This window comes from Chelonia mydas, chromosome 5, assembly GCF_015237465.2.
Source record: "Chelonia mydas isolate rCheMyd1 chromosome 5, rCheMyd1.pri.v2, whole genome shotgun sequence".
Lineage (NCBI taxonomy): Eukaryota > Metazoa > Chordata > Testudines > Cheloniidae > Chelonia > Chelonia mydas.
In genome coordinates, this window is record NC_051245.2 from 32,553,195 (window position 1) to 32,570,759 (window position 17,565).

Genomic DNA, 17,565 nt, shown 5'->3' on the forward strand with positions numbered 1-17,565 from the left:
TTGGGCTGAAATGTCTTCTTTGATTATTATATTGGTGTTTGGTGTTTTGTACCCTCTGCTCATGGCTGCTACATTCTGAAATAAAAGTTTTATTCAGCCAGGTTTGTTGCTGTCTTTGCTTCTTCAGAATGACGTCATGCTAGATATTCCACTGAGATGGCAATGCTATGAGAAAGCTCAAATCAGAAAGGGGACCATCTCCTCTGCACTGAGAGTGGAATTCAGAATAAGACTATCTCCGTCCGATTACCTGTCCAGTTGATAGGGAGTTAATAGTCCTCTCTGCAGCTGCATCTTTGAGAATTATTCCTGTTCCCACACTCGTTGCTGGTTGGGTAGAGGATTGAATTGGAAGTTGAATGACCCAAAAATTGGGAATACTGAAGCATAGCTCTGTAGCATTCACCATTCTGTGTAGGTTTCCCTATTTTTGAAATGGGCTTCTGCAGCAGTCTAATATTTCTGCTGAACAAGATAGGAAAACAGCCAATGACAATCTACGGGTTTGAGGCCCATTGGCAATAGATATATTCTGCTAGATCAGGCTATCAGTATGTAATACCTTCACTAATCTTATGCACAAATGTACCAATATAGCCGCAGGTTGTTGATGAGGCTATGTACAATATTACTGTCTCACGCTGGCTATTACAGAATCACTAGAAAGTATTGAAAGTAATGAAACTGCAGGTGCCCCTTTTAAAATACTATTTCATGATCTTCTGGCTTGTGGGTTCTTTAAATATACATTAAGGCAGTGGTTCTCAAACTAGGGCTGCCGCTTGTTCAGGGAAAGCCCTTGGCGGGCCGGGCCGGGCCGGTTTGTTTACCTGCCGCGTCTGCAGGTTCGGCCGATCGTGGCTCCCACTGGCTGCAGTTCGCCGCTCCAGGCCAATGGGGGCTGCAGGAAGTGTGGCCAGCACATCCCTCGGCCCGCGCCGCTTCCCGCATCCCCCATTGGCCTGGAGCAGTGAACTGCAGCCAGTGGGAGCTGCAATCGGCCGAACCTATGGACGCGGCAGGTAAACAAACCGGCCCAGCCCGCCAAGGGCTTTCCCTGAACAAGCAGTGGCCCTAGTTTGAGAACCACTGCTGTAGACCATTGTAAATTGTAATTTAAACTAAAATGGAAAAAAAATAAGAGAGGAGAGAGAAGATGTTTTAAAAAAGACAAATGCAGATACTTTTTCAAATCTTTTGTCTCCCAAAATGTCTTTGGCGTTTGGCATTGTCTTTTCCTCCACACATCCATGAACACATACACTTACACACCTCTTTCCTTTTTTTGTGTTCTTCTCAAGGAGCAGAAGATAACATGGTTACTTTTCTTTGTCTCTGAACTAAAAATATGATGCCATTTTTTCCAGCTGTGTCTCCAGCTTGCACACTTGTGCAGAGCTTGCTGCAGATGGGCCCCCCAATAAGTTTTATAAAGGTGCATTATACTCAGTAATGACTTTCATGTCCACTAATGGAACAAAAGGAAGAATGTATGCTTTGAGGAGAAAATTCATGTGACTTATTTCATTTTCAGGGTACTTATTGGTTCTCCATTAGTTGGCCAACCCAAGAAGAGAACAGGAGATGTCTACAAATGCCCTGTAGGGAAGGGCCAATCACGTTGCATAAAACTGAACCTACCAGGTATGAAATAAAATAGGGGTGGCAGAGGACTACCCTTATCCTGTGTGTGGAGCTCTCATAGAGGTGACATCTTAGCAAGTTTATAGCTAATTTTTTTTATTAAAATTGTTTACAAAAAAAGATAGCTAAATTTGTGTAGCTAAATGCTTACATTCTGGGGGATAAAATAACTCATGATAATGAAATAGGAAGTCTTTCAAATCAAGGTTGCACATTTGAATATTAATAACAATAGTATTCTCTTCAAGTCTCTTCAGTGCCCTATGTCTGCATGAAATGTGTTGGTGATTTCAATCCATTTTCATGGATTACCTTTTCAGTATCTCATCCAAACCCCACTGAAGCCAATGAGAGTCTTTCCAATTACTTCAATGGGCTTTAGATGAGATGGTCACTGGCTAGAAGTGGTCTCACCAGAACAGGGATGAAGCAATTAATATGTCAATTAGAGTAAGCCTGGATTGCCACCATAACTGTGGCTGGCATCTGGAGATCCTTGATAGTGACAGGAAAAGAGTTACTGTCAAGCTGAGTTTTACCAGATTTATTATTTAGTTTTATTCTTTACTGAAACCCCTTACTTATCAGTGATTTATTTCGATGTAAAATCTATAACATATATAACAGCAGACTTCTATACAAGATGTAATGTTTATTTGTTCTAACTGGCAAAATTGTGTGAACAGTAATCTCCTGCTTTCATCGCACTGCTATTTCTACGTTCTTTTGTGGTTCAGGAAAACTATTTGAGACAGTGACCCAGACAAAATTCTGGGATGAAAGCCAGTCTTGGCATGTTTACTTGTTCATTATACTCCTAATCACTGTTCCGGTGGGAGGAGGAGTGCTAAAATACTTGATAGAACCAAAAACAAGCTGTGTTTTATGTTTGGAAGCTTTATACTGGAGGACATATAACTTAACATCTTTTCACTTTTCAAAATACTTAACATTTTGATCTATTTATAGCTGACACTTCAGTTCCTAACGTCATGGAAGTAAAAGAGAACATGACTCTTGGAACAACTTTAGTGACTAACCCAAAAGGAGGCTTTCTGGTAAGAAAATAAATACATTCCTTACTTTGATAGGGAATTATACATATCCCAAAAGCTTCATTATCTAACTTTTAACTCTTTCTGTTTCTTAAAGGCGTGTGGACCTCTCTACGCTTACAAATGTGGGCATTTGCATTACACAACTGGCATCTGTTCTAACGTCAGTTCCACATTTGAAGTTGTAAATGCCATTGCACCATCTGTACAAGGTATGCATACCACAGTACTGTTCTCATGTGTTTGAAAGCATGAAGCACTGAACAAGACAAATGTATACACACAGACATACCAAAAAGCATAAACTATTTTTCCAGGCTACCAGCATTACCAAGTTAAGTAAATGTTTTCATTGTCAGTATATAAGCTAACTTCTTGCTACTTTTGGAATAAATGTGCAGTGTAAACAATCTCTAGAATGCTTTGTAATGTCCAAACATAATTGCTAAAAATAGTCCTGATGCTTTTCCTTATGGTCAGAAGAGTTTCTTTAAATAATGAAAGTAAGTTACGGAGACATCTAACAAGCCCTGTCTGGTAAGATATACATTACAAAATCTTAGGACATGTTTAAGTGGAAGAGCTAGAGTAGGAAAGTAGGAAATTGGAAAATTAAGGGTTTACCTTAGTAAAGATCCCAATCCTGTAAACAAACACATGCCTAACTTTCTGTATGCAATGTTCTACTAATGTTAATGGGACTACTCACACATGTAAAATCCTGGGACTAAAATGGCAAAGCAAATATTGCTGAAAACCAGTTTGTTTTAGACATGTATTTTTAAAAGTCAGGCTTCATTGTGATGTCTACAATTATTGGTGCAATGATTATACATTTGACACTTGTTTGTGACAGTTCTCATCTGGCAATTTATGTTGCAGAATGTAAGACCCAACTGGATATTGTCATAGTTCTTGATGGTTCCAATAGTATTTACCCATGGGAGAGTGTCACAGAATTTTTAAACCGCCTTCTGAAAAAAATGGACATAGGCCCTCAACAAACACAGGTAAAGTGATGCTGTGATATTATTCTTGTTTGCAGAAAAATATGGTTTACGGAAAATAAAACGAGAGGAGAGTCCATGCAGAATAAAGTGAGTTTATTACAATGAGGAGTCAAAATAAAAAAATGATTTTATCCTCACTTTGTCAGTTTTGCCGCAAAGAAAAAGTTCCTTCCTGCTCAGACCCACAGCATCTTGGAAATACTGTTCAAACAACACCTCCATTACAGGGGTGGGGAAGGCGAGCAGCAACCACAGGAGAATGGCTGCTGCCTCATGCCCCCCTGGCCTTCACATACAGGTAGAATAAGGATATGAAAGACAATCAACTCTCTCCTCCCCTCTATTCCCCAAGCTTAGCCAATGGCAGCAGGAAAAGACAGAGAATCTCTATGCCTCTGCCGTCTTTCCTATCAAGGCACCATCTCTATGTGCATTCTGGGTAGAGGGAAAGCCTCAGAGTAGCCAAGTCTGTTCTGCTCTTCCTTCCTCTTCTCAGGACCCCTGCCATCATATCAAACATCCCCTTCCTACTGAGATAGGAGGAAGGCTGTGAGAGCATGGGAAATTTCATTCCAGATTACTAAATTGCCCATCAGAGAGGCCCTGGCCAGTTGAGATCCCACCCCGCCCCTCTCACTGGGGAGATCCTGATAGTCTGAGACTTCCCCCCTGCCCCTCCCAGCCCCTCCACTCTCCTTGGAGAGACCAGAACCACCAGGATTTCTCCCCATTTCCTCTCCTGTTCCAGGACCAGCTGGAACATCTGCCCTTACTTCCCACTGGAGAGACCCTGACTGGCCAGGACTTCTCCTTCACCCCTCCTCTCCCCCAAGAGTGGCCAGGATCTCTCCTCCTTTCCCCTTGCTGCCTAGGCGAAGAGGATTGTGGCTGGGCCCTCTGCCCCTCTGATCTATATTTTTAAACATGTAGGCCTTATTTTACTCTCACTCACACTGCTTTAAATTCTATGTGATTGGATCAGATTGGATTTGTACAACTGTCTCCATCACTATAATTTCTGAGCACTTTGAAATCTATGGAGTTACACTGATTTCAAGCCCAGTGTTCCACAAGTGACAGGAGAATTGGGTCACTGCTGTACACTGTAGTTTCGAACAAATTTATAATATGGCTTTGGCTATTAATTTTACACAACCATTTTCTGATTGTCTGCTTAGGGTGTTTTGGTTTATCTCCTCCATGAAAAAATGATCATCGCAGTTACGGCTAGATAGATTTCGTCTTCTCACTATAACTAAGAAAGGAATGGAGTAAAAGGGAAAGAGAAAAAGTCCTCCATTCTCTACTTTAGAATGATATTTTAAAGCAATAGCTAAAACATTCAGGTACAAAGAGTACAGTACATTGCTGTATATGTTTTTCCCACAAGAACTTCCTCCTTCTCCAGTCTCTTTCCCTAACTGAGCAGAGTGCTCAGCAGTTTCTGAGGCAGCTGGCCTGCTTTTAACTTGTACTTGTACATCAGACATGTAATGTATGTTTCCCTGTTCAGCATCAGATGTAAGAGTTCAGCTCAAAAGCAGTCCAGCTGCTGGAGTTCAAAGCAGCCCAGTTGTCTCAGCCATGGCTGATGAGAACAGAAGCCGAAATGAAGGAGAAATGTGGCACTCTCCTTTGAAGTCTGGCCACTTGAGAAGCAATCATGGTGCCCCAAACTCAGACTGAAAGGTGACATCGCTATTGCTGGTCATGCGGTCATCAGAGCTGCTCAAGTGTGTGGGCCAAGTGTGGTTGCTTTTTCTGAATGGTGGGAAGAGAACTGAAGGAATATGCGGCGGGAGGAGGGGTGTGGGAAGGGAAAGGGTCATGGAGAAAATAGGAGGAAAGAAACAATTAAAATGGGGAGTGGGGTGAGAAGCTCCAAAGCAAAGAGAAAGTTAAAATGCGGATCATGAATAAAGGAAAAAAGCATTACTGCCTTTTTCATACAAGTTCTTTTTTTCCCTCCTGTCTGAGCTATTTCCTGTGGCACAAGCCCTATGCCGAACAGCAAAAAAAGTTTCATTAGAACTTTGGAACCATATTACAATGATTTTAAAAGACTCTCAGGCCTATTTTATTGCTGCATTAATTCACACTTTGGGGGGCTATGGGCAAGTGGCTTGTGCCTCATGATGCCCCCCACCGGGCTGAATCAATGGGCTAATAAAACGTGCCCCGTGGTATCTTAATGATCACTTTTATTTCCAAAAGACAGAAAGGGCATTACATGTATAAAAAATATTGTGGCATTAAGGAGGTTTTGTATGAAGGGAGGATTTAGTGGTGGCTTAAAGATCATTATGTTTGACTCATTAGGGGCAAGATAGACCAAACAAAATGCCATGGAATAAATCAGACTGTGTCATTACTGAGGAAAGTTCAGCTGGTTCTATATCCATAAAAATGAACCATCTGTTATTGCTTTCCAAGCTTTTTCAGTTTTTAATCTCATCTCAAATAAGTTGGCTAAAACCAATAATTTTCTTTCTCTCCCTCCTCCACATCCCAGTGAGGAATGTCCTGACATTTCATTGCTTTAAATTTTACTGTTTTGTTTTGTTTTATTTTTTTAGAAATACAATTGTTTCCATGTATATTTATTAGGACAGCTAATTTATATACTTCAAACAAGGGAGTGTATTTATTAATAGAAGGAACAACAATATATATTGCCACAAAAAGTTTTGTCTTAAAATAGAACGGTCACGCAGAACATAGAACTTTTCCTTGAATAGTCTTACAGCACTTTTGCACAGGAACTTGGGACAATTACAGAACCATTCCCTCATGGAAAATAAAAATGTGTGGAATGTAAGGGAAGAGGACAAAGACATGTTCAATAAGTCATGAGTCAAAAAACATGTTCAATAAGCTGTGGTCAGTAAAGCTGGGAGGAAAAATGTTAGTTTTTCTCAGGCAACATAGAAATACCGCCCCCTAACTAATAGGATCCTAGTTCACATATGTAAACCAAGTAAATCAAGACTCATATTACATATAAGATTGGGATTAGTAGTCTGATGAGGTATGGGGGTTTGGACAGGATCATAGTCCCACTAAGGTAAGGTTACATCAGTCAGATGTGTGCCCAGTATAAAAGCCCCCAAAAGCCCAACCTTCCATTCCTATTACAATAGAGATTTATGTCTAATTTTAAAAGGTGGAACTGATTCTGTCACTTTGCCAAAGACTGTAACAATTTTCTCGAAAACCAGTAAATTATCCCTGCCAGAGATGATGTATCCTTGACACCTTGGACTAGATTGTACCAGATGACAGGTTTTTTCAAAAATTCTCCCAGGGCAGGATTCCTCAGAACTCCCAAAACGTCATCACATCTTCCTCCTTCATATTTTACAAGCTGAATGCTGTGCTATACTATCAACACATGCAGTGTGATTTTCAGAAACAAAGTGTAAACATTTTCAGCAAATGCTCTTAGTATACATTTGTCAAGAGGTGCTGTTTCATTCCGTGGTTATGGGCATGATTTTCTTTGAAGAGGGAAAACAAATGAATCAATTCCTTAGTCTATTGCCTCTCTTCTCTGCAAAAACAAGCACCTCTACATACATAGGACATTCCTGGGGTGGGGTGGTATATGTGGCAGCCAGCATCCTTTCCGCTTTCCTGATCCCGAGAGCATCCAGGGGCCGATATGGACCCTACCGCAAATTAGAGCAGCCTCAATGCTGTGATCTTATTTGTGCAGGCAGTAATAGTTTCCTGGGAATCATTCCATTAGCCTAGGTTTGCTGGAGTGCAGCTTGCTCTGCCTATACTCATTCATGGCCCCAGCATGCTCTTGGCCTGTCCCCTGCACTAGGAGGACCAAGAGCAGGTGGCATGGAGCTGGCTAGACCAGCTTTATGCCACCCAGGGATTCCTTAAAACACAAGAGAATCCACAGCTGATTGCTGAAACAAGCCTCTGTCCCCTTTGTGTGGCTAGAGCAATGAAAATACAACCAAGTAGGGAATAAGGATGTGGCCTTTTGAGTTTATCACAGGTGAACGGGGAAAGTTTTGAGAGCCCCTTGTTAAAATATTCACAGTACCTCACTGGAATTATTTTATATGCAAGAGCCAGATCATGATTGAATAGAGCTAATTTCCATGTACCAATTTATTGGCTGCTACCACATGAAATGGAAAATAAGGGGGGATGAAGCTCCATCATGGGTTTAATGGTCTTATCTAAGAAAAAGAAATCACTGAAAGCCAGCTTCCTTTGACTGGGCACATTCCTCCTTCAACTGTAGTTAAAACACATGCCACAAAATTAGGTGCAACGGAGGCAAGGGGTTCAGAATTTAATCTTTGACAAGGGATACAGTTTTAGCCACACGTCTTCTATGAGCAGTAAATGTCATGTGTGCCTCAGTCTTTTGTGTAACCTAAACAAGAGATACACATTGTGCAGAATCCACAGGGGCACACAGCCCCTGGATATTCCTCATTATGGGAGCAGAAGTGAATTTTTAGAGGCAATTTTAAAAGGGTGCAGCTTATCTTAATGGGGTGAACTTATGTATATCCTTCCTTTAGAAAAAGCAAGCAAATCTGAGTTGCAGAAGTTAAAGGTGATGTTAGGATTCTCTGTTATTGTCATATCCCTTTATAATCATACTGCTAGCAGGACCATGGGGTTAATAAGACTATTACAGTGTCAATGTTTACTTTATCACAGTATAGGATATTTATCCCATTATAGCATCATCAGTCTGAATGCTAGTAAACAAAACCTTTTCACAGCCGACGGAAATGTTATAAAATTGTCTCAGAAACACATGTAAAAGCAAGTCTAAAACACACACCAAGCCACCTATAAAATAATATGACTGTATAAACATTATAGAGGTCTTATTGATCCCCAATACCTAAATGTTACAGAGCTTTTAATAATAGATGGGCGAAATATAAATATGCCACATAATAGTGCATTACCCTAAATAACACCAATAAATCGTAAAGCTTAACATAAAATTGAAATATGCTAATGGAATATTGTGTGGATTTTTCCCAGTAAAAGCTGTCAAGAACCTGCCAAAACATTAAAAGAGACTGAGATGAATGCGGGAAATTAATTAATATTTAGGAATATTGCTTATCTTTTTTTATTTTACATTCAGTTTTTGCAGTAGGTTCCCTCAGGCATTTGCACACTGGCTGTAATTCAGTGTGTCAATCTCTCACACAAAGACTTGTCCAGCTGAGGTCTTCTTGGGTTTCCCTTCTTTCCAGGAGCTGCCATTTTATTCAAGTTCTCCCCTCTGGCGCATGTCAGGCATAAAGAATCTATTGGTTTGGCTTACCTCCTGCTGGGAGGATGGCCTGAGCCTGAACTACCCTCCCTGCTGTCCCTTAAATCAGAGAGCACTGTGCTCTTGATCAAGCTAAAGATCACTGTAATCTTCATCTCATGCTGGGGCCTGAAAACATCAGCTGAGTGATACTTCTGCTCTAGGTTTAGTATAAATGATATATTGGATATAACTGAAATGTATTTTAAAAGCATTAGCATTATTGGATGTGAAATATGTCCTCTTACTCCATAGGCAGTTGTGTAAGCTCACCTGTAGAGCTAGACAATTTTTTTTTAAAACAAAACTGGTGAAAGGGAGACTCTCTATAACATGGTAGTTAAGACACTGGCCTGGCTCTGCATTCAAATCAGAGTTTTTCTATCCCAGTTTTTCTATCCTAAATCAGACTTGAATCTGAGTCTCCTAACCAGTTGGTCAATGGCCTAAACACCAGGCTTTTAGCTATACTGGGGTGGGTCTTGCTCCTCCTAACCTCCCACCCTTTTTGTGAAAGATTCAAAAACCAAATTTTAAAACCTCAGTATGTTTTGTGAAACACAATAGTTGTTTTCGAACCATATCTACTCACATGCAAACTATGTATTTATCTTAGGAGAAATTTACCCCAGGACTAGAAGTGAGTGAAATTTTTTGGATGCAATTCTTTTTGCCAAAAAAAAGTATCTTCAGGTCAACCTAAACAGCTCATGAATATGTGTTAAATTCACTGAATTGTTTTGGCTGAAACAAAAAAGAAAAAAATTCTGAAAAAGTCTAAATGTTTTGTTTTGACATCTTCTAAATGAAATGTTTTAATTTTTTTATTCAAAATTATTCTTTAAAAAGCTTCAATTTTATTTTTAAAAAGGTTTTAAAAACTCAAAAAATAAATAAAATGTTTAATTTGGGGCTGGACAAAACATTTCATTAGGCCTGAATAATTATTTTCTCTTTTTTGTTTTATTGAAAATTTTGAAGTGTTTTCATTTTGAGTTCACCCGATGACTTTTTTGCCTGCCAATCAGTTACTCACACAGCTCTACCCAGGACTTGTGTTGTCCATACCCCTTGCCCTGGCCTTCAGCAAAGGAATGTATTTAACCCAGTAGAGAGACTGATGATCGCAAAAACGTTCATTATTGAGGGCTTTTTTTAACAGAAATTGCTTGTTTCAGGTTGGAATTGTTCAATATGGGCAAAAGGTAGTCCATGAATTTAACCTCAGTACTTACATGACAACAGATGAAGTACTGATTGCATCCAAGGCGATAAAGCAAAGAGGTGGAGCACAAACTATGACAGCCCTTGGAATAGATACAGCAAGGTAAGTGCATACTATTTTATGAAGTATGGATAAGTTACAGTGGAGATGAATAAAATCAGATGTGTTTGTAGATTTGGTTTTTATAGATTTTGATTTTGCAAATCAAAATCCAGGGCAGTTTGCATCTGGGTTACATTGTATCTGCACTAAAGCTAGGTGAATAATGGAGTTTTTTAGTAGTAGATTTAATTTAAATAAGGAGTAAATTTAGAGTAGAGCCAAAACCAATTTTTGCTCAGTAAATAGAAAATTTTAAAAGAATCATTTTGACAAAATGAAAATATTTGTTTTGATGCTGACCATTTTTAAAGGTTTTTGAATTTTTAAAATAAAATTAAAGGCAACTTAGAAATAAAAATTCATTCAAAACTGAAAAATTGAAACGTTTCATTTAAAAAATGTCAAAATGAAAAATTTTGATTTTTCCAGAATTTTGTTTTTTCTAAATAAACAAGTCAGCAAAATTTACATGAATTCACGTCTGAATTTAACGAGTCTGTCTATATTGCTTCTAGAGTGACACCATCTGCTTTAATTGTTCTATTATTGTATTTAATAACATCACAATATACCAAAAAGCCCCTTGACAATGCAATTTATTACATTATTTTGTTCTCTTCTGTAGTTTATTCAGACCTCATCTGCTCCTCATACCTTAACATCCTATTTCAGTCAGGATCAAAGCATTCAAATGGGAGAGGGGGAAGAAGGAAGCAACCTCACTGAAGGGAAGGTTAATGAGCACAGCAAAAGTCGTGGGTACTTCTAAAGCTGAGTGGTACAGGGATTAGTACTGATGTTTCTGCTTCTGTTGCTCTACTTAGAACTGTGGTACTCTTCAGTAAAACAGATCCTGTAGTAAAAAGCTGTAAGAGACATTCTCTCAGAACCAAACTTAGAAGAATCTGCGATTCTATTGGATGCTGAGCATCAGAAGCTTCTGAAAGTACTGGCTCTCAAACACTGAGCATGCAGGGAGAATTAAAGTTCTTTTTTCTGAATACTGTTACTTTAGGAATCCTCCCTTACCCGCAATACATGAATTCTGGCTTCTGCTGGATAGACAATAAATGCAAAATCGGACACTCATACAACTGATGTGGACAGCTGTTTCATCAGCACTGTGAATCCATCAGGCTAGGCTGTGAGGTAACTGAAAGAGACAGAGATCACAGTACACATAAAAGAAAGAGAAAAGAATGTAGGGGTGAGATTTTAACATTTGATCAGATTAAGCATTTATGTCTCCCTTCTGTTTATTGGTTGATAGCAAGTAGTTTAGTCTCTGATCCATTTTTTAAAAATTCTGTGAAATCAGAGTGGTGTTTTGCTTTTCTGTGTTCTCTGTGTGTTCCCTAAAGGAAAGAGGCGTTCACTGAGGCTCGGGGTGCACGAAGAGGAGTAAAGAAAGTAATGGTTATTGTGACTGACGGGGAATCACACGACAGCTACAAATTAGCAGACGTGATTAAGGACTGTAAACATGAAAACATTCAGAGATTTTCTATTGCTGTAAGTGAAATGATACAGGGAAATTTAGATCTTAAAAGCATGTTTCATCTTTTAAATTGTAATGCCTGTTAAAAGTTTATTTCACAGCATCTTTATGGAGCTATAATTGCTCAAGAGAGAGGGGGAAATAAGAGAAACTTAAAGAACATAAAATACATCTTTCAAATTTTATAATACATCAGAAAAAGCCAATCAATTCATCCTCTGTGTGTGTGTCTGTGTCTGTGTGTGTGTGTAATCTATTTGTTAAGAGCAAAAGTGAATTGAGTGGATTAGTCTGAATCATCCAGCAACTTCTTAAGAGACTCTGTCAGGTTTTTAATCATTTTATTCCTCATTGATATTTGCAATTAGGATATTGAAGCTGCCTCTCTCATGAAGGGGGGCAAACCCTATAAGCCGGGAGAGAATGAAGATGAAATTTGAGATTTTATTCCCTATGTGAAAATAACCTCCGCAGAGAAACATAAGGTCCTTAAATATTTTTGTGTGTGAACTATCTACTGTAACTATACATTAGAATTAGTCTCATATTTAACTAGTTGATTTTTTTAGAAAGTTTATTTTTAATCCCTCTTCAGGATCACATTTCTCTTTACTGCTCCTAACAGGAACACCACAGTTGTATTGCTTCCAGGTTTTGTAAGCAGAGCAGATAACTGCCAGATCCAAGAATCTATTTCCCTGCTACCCCCAGTCATGAACAATACTATCAGGAAGTACTGTTCCTGCAAGGCCAAGCAGCTCACTACTAATTGTTTAAATATTAAACATCAGTGTAACTAAATGGCACAAATCACAGGTTTTAAAGGAGGAAACAATATTTGGTTTTAGGCTGCCAGTATTTTAATAGTGGCAGGTGGTAACACATGAGGCTTTGGTGATGGTTTCTTTCATTAAGCAAGAGTTCAGCAAATTAAAAATCTCATGTGGAGCTGAAATGTCATAGTTATTGATGGGCTCTAGCAAAATTCAGGTCTCTATCTGGATCTGTACTTCCACAAAGGCCAGAGGAATTAGGATCTGGAGGTAAGTTTCTGGCCCATCGCTAGTAGTAAATAATACTGTAATCCACAGGGCAAATTGTATCCAAGAATCTAAGAGTGCTTTAGAAAGCTCAGTTAATTAACCTTCACAACATCCCCGTGAATTAAGGAAGTTCCCATTTTGCAGTTCAGTAAACTGAGGTATGGAGAGGTTACATAATTGACAAAGACCTCACAAAGTTGGCAACAGAGCGGGGAACAGAACATAGCTGTCCTGATTTCCAGTACCATTCTCTAGAGTCTAGTCATTAGCACTGCAAAGAAGTGCCCATTATTGTTGTTTATTTTTATAATGCAATAAATTTTCATGGCACTTAAATAAAAGAGAATATTCCTGCCCCCAAAGGGCATACAATCTATGGCCCTGATACCGCAATGTGATATGAGCTCGTGGACCCTTGCACCTGTACAGGACCTCACTAAAATTGTGCATCCCATGTAGGGTTGTGGCCTGAATTACGATGTAACTCAATGGGTGATTTAGAAATGTTGTAGGATATAGGGAAGGATGAGGGTAATGATTGTTGTGGTGGATATGGTTGGTATTTTCAGAAAAACTAGGCCTTGGCGTAACTGTAGGGTGACCTTATTTCCCTACGCTGAATATGGGACACCTGGTAAAATTACTCATATTCAAGTGAGTTCAATAGAAATCAGTCGGAACTAAGCAGCATAAACGTTCAAATTAACATCAAGTTGACTGAGGCCCTGTTAAAAAGCAATACTGCGTAGTTGGATTCTTTTTATATACCTTCTTATCTTTAAGGCTTTAGGGTTCACACGGGGAAAGGTGACACACACACACTCCCATACAAATCTCTGACACGGGGCGAGTGACCGACCAACCTGACCCTCCCTGCCTGGCGCTCTCTGCCCTCCATGACTGGCTGGGGCCCCAGGACAGGCCTGCCTCTCCTGGCACTTGGCGCCGTGTCTTCCCAAGGCAACACGTGGAGGAGGGGGAGAAGCTCAGGGTCGCATGCCCCCCATCCCCAGATTTCTTCCATGGTTCACACCAGAATGTGGCCAGCAGCAGCTTTTCAGCACTGTGCAGGAGGGAAGGGATGGGAGCTGCCTCCAGCCACAGGGAAGGAGGAGTGGGGGAAGGGATGACCTGGTCCCTGTCTTTGCAGAGCTCATCTGTCCCCTCCACACACACTCCCCTGTGGCTGGAAGCAACTTTTCCCGTCCTGCCCGCACAGTGTCGAAAGGCAGCTAACACCTCCAGGCTGCTGCTGGCCACCGATAAAACCCAGCTGCCTCTGGTCCCCCGGCTACAGCACGGGCAGGAAGGGATTAAGCCCTAAGGATGCATTGTACGCCAAGGCCCTGAGACTGCAGGGGCTTCAGTAAACCCAGCTCAGCATGGGAGGGTGCCTAGGGGACGGAGAAACCCCATGCTCCCTGTGGACAGGACAGGACCCAGGGTGGGGGAAGGGTGGATGAAGAGGGTGCTAAGCCCCCTGCCCGGGGGTGCTGCTGTGAAGCCTGCAGGGTCGGGGCACAAACAGGCTGGAAATCACTTCCCTCACCACCACTCCAGAACTTAGCTGAGGGGCAGAGAAGCTTCCCTGTGCCAGCACTAAGCGGGGCTTTGGCACATGCAGGGCTTGGCTCCTCCTGGCCAGCACCACAAGCCAGAGGGTCTTGGGCTTTTCCAGGGTGCTGGTCCAGCCAGAGGCAGTGGGGGAAGGAAGGAGCCTGCTGGCCAGGCTGTTGGTGAGCTGAACGGTCCGACCAGGGGCTGGTTCTCCGCACAGCTGGGAACGGGATGTGTCCCGCCGGGGAGGATATGGAGGAGCAGCAAGGCTGGGGGAGATGATGGGGCGAAGCAGGGAGAGGACAGTGAGAGGTGGGGCACGTAAAGGGCCGATGGGTGGGCAGCAGAGGCGTCATGTAACCCGCTGCCATGTGGCACCTGCCTACACTCACCAGCCACCGCAGCTCTCAATGCACAGCCACTGCTGTCTGGAACCAGGACGGGGGGTGGGGCCTTGCTGGCTGAAAGCTGGCATGCAGCAGGGGCCGTGCTGATCGACCAGCAGAGGGAGCGGCCAGCCCTGCACACTGCATCTTCGTCCCTCCACCAGCCTTGCACACGCCCGCCCCCATCGTCAGCTACTGGACCACCCCCTCAATCACCACTGGTGGGCGGGCGGCTCGTGAGAAGGGATCTGTCCAGCAGCAGGACCCGCCAGTACTGATATGGGGGGGAGGAGGAGAGACATAAAATATGGGACAATTTGCCAGTTTTTAAGAAAAAGTCAGGATACCTGCAGGAGGTCTTAAATACGGGATTGTCCCTTTAAAAACGGGATGTTTGGTCACCCTACATAACTGTGTACTCCTTGAAGATATCAGTGGGAACAGAGTTAGTGCCATGTTGAGCTTTTTTGAACGCCCCACTCTAAATTCACACTTCAATGGAGGTTTATGGATATATATATATATTTCCCTTAAATTTGATGTTTGTGAGAATCTGGTTTTTTGAAGGGAACACGAGAGTTTGCGTCAACTTCTAGACAAACTTTAAAGTTAATATTCATGATCTCATATTACCAAAAGTGCTTTTCTGACACTGTAGGGCTAGTGTTAAGTGGATTGAATTAAGCTAAGGTACTATTTCCCAGTATGCACTGACAATCTGCCTAAAATGTGTCTTTAAAATATAATTTGTAAAATATATTCTTGACATTTTTTTTATTGCCTTAGATTCTTGGTAGCTACAACAGAGGAAATTTAAGTACAGAGAAATTTGTGGAGGAAATAAAATCAATTGCAAGTGAACCTACTGAAAAGCATTTCTTCAATGTCTCAGATGAATTAGCTCTTCTTACTATTGTTGAAGCACTTGGAGAGAGAATATTTGCCCTAGAAGGTATGAAATTTCTTTAAATTTTAATGTATCCTTGCATTATGACTGAAGTAAATAATGGATCACCTACTCTTGGGGATGTATTGTACTGGGTAAAGTACAATACATTATATGTTCATTTTTTAACATGCTGGTCATACAGCTGTCTTGCAATACATATCAGAAAGGGCAGATGATGTGAAATGTTATGCTCCGAGGCTGAGTAGATGGAGACAGTAGGCTGGAAAAAGTAAAGAAGGTCACTGTATTAGGCACCATTGTGGTAACACACCAACAGTACCAAATCTCTTCCTCCTATATTTATTTATTTATTTGAAACTTTACGTGGAGTTTGAAGTGTTAAAGATAATATAAGACACAATGGATCTCTAAATTTCTCCTGGTCTCATTTTACATTTCATTGGTGTTTGCTGGGACAAGGTGATTTTTGGAAATTATTGGGAAAGGAGTGCATTTTGATTTAAAGGGTGAAAAATTTCACCATGTCTGTCTATCCTACATTTTTCTGTAGTGCCCCTCCCCACAGTAGTATGTGACTACTTTCTAAATGTTGGTTAGTTATTGATTATAACTAAGGCTGTGAGTTTGTCATGGAGGTCACGGAAGTCACAGATTTCATGACTTTCCGGGATCTCCGGGACTTCTGCAGCAGCCAGTGTTGCTCAGGCTGCTCCAGGGCCAGCCGCACCAGCCACTGCTAGGGCAGTCTTGGGCCATGCCCCACCCCCCACAGCAGCAGCAGGAGTTTGGGTGTGGAAGGGGGCTCAGGGCTGGGGTGGGAGGGGGTGAGGGCTCTGGGTGGCGCTTACCTCGGGGAGGCTCCCCGGAAGCAGCGACATTCCTCAGCTCCTAGGCGGAGGCATGGCCAGGCAGCTCTGCGCGCTGCCTTCACCTGTAGGCACTGCACCCACAGCTCCCATTGGCCACGGTTCCCAGCCAATGGGAGCTGCGGAGCCAGAGCTCGGGGCAGAGGCAGTGCGCAGAGCTGCCTGGCCACACCTCCACCTAGGAGCTGAGGGAGGGTGATGTCGCCACTTCCGGGGAGGTGCAGAGCCAGGTAGGGAGCCTGTCAGCCCCAACAACTGCTCCCCACAGCACTAGTCGGGTGCTGGGCCATGCGCTGCTGCCTGCTCCCCCACCAGCACCAGTAGGGGTTCCAGGTTCCATGCCGTTCCTCCCCCACCCTGCCAGTACCATCAGGGGTCATGGGCCACCCTCCCCCATCACCCACAGTGCCCCTGAGATGCCCCCCAGGCCACCTCCCCCCCCCCAAGGTTTAGTCAAGGGTATATAGTACAAGTCATGGACAGGTCACAGGTTGAGAATTTTTGTTTACTGCCCGTGACCTGTCCATGACTTTTACTAAAAATACCCGTGACTAAAAGGTAGCCTTAATTATAACATTACTTTGCCACACAAGATAGTTGGCCAAGGAGGTAGAGCTGCACCAAGCTATTCTTTCCTTTTGGAAATGTTCATGGAGTCCAAATTTTTAATAGAGAAGATCCTTTGTGTATTAATGGCTGCCACATCCGCCATCCAAATCAGCCCACATCCTCTATTCCAATGAGTCAATATTGTGTTTCAAGTGTGTGGCTAGTAACAGAACACCAAGTTGTTTGTTCATCTTAAATTATAGCCACTTTTCAAAAGGATTACATTGCCATGCAGGGAAGACATCTGCATATACTTCACATTTCAATATCTCAACTTTCCAAATAATTGGAATGGGATTGTTTATGGCTAGACCAAAAGATACTGTTAACTTGAATGTCAAGAAATAATATAAAT

At 41.8% G+C, this 17,565-nt stretch overlaps 1 protein-coding gene across 1 annotated transcript in view; it reads left to right on the forward strand.

Moving 5' to 3' along the window:
- Window positions 1-17,565, forward strand: part of ITGA1 (integrin subunit alpha 1) — a 115,200-nt gene that overhangs the window by 44,407 nt on the left and 53,228 nt on the right. Inside the window, exons 3-9 of the mRNA XM_027817392.3 lie at window positions 1,535-1,644; window positions 2,614-2,702; window positions 2,797-2,911; window positions 3,582-3,709; window positions 10,193-10,341; window positions 11,703-11,853; window positions 15,612-15,777. Coding sequence (XP_027673193.2) covers window positions 1,535-1,644; window positions 2,614-2,702; window positions 2,797-2,911; window positions 3,582-3,709; window positions 10,193-10,341; window positions 11,703-11,853; window positions 15,612-15,777 — 908 coding nt within the window. The remainder of the gene's footprint in view (window positions 1-1,534; window positions 1,645-2,613; window positions 2,703-2,796; window positions 2,912-3,581; window positions 3,710-10,192; window positions 10,342-11,702; window positions 11,854-15,611; window positions 15,778-17,565) is intronic.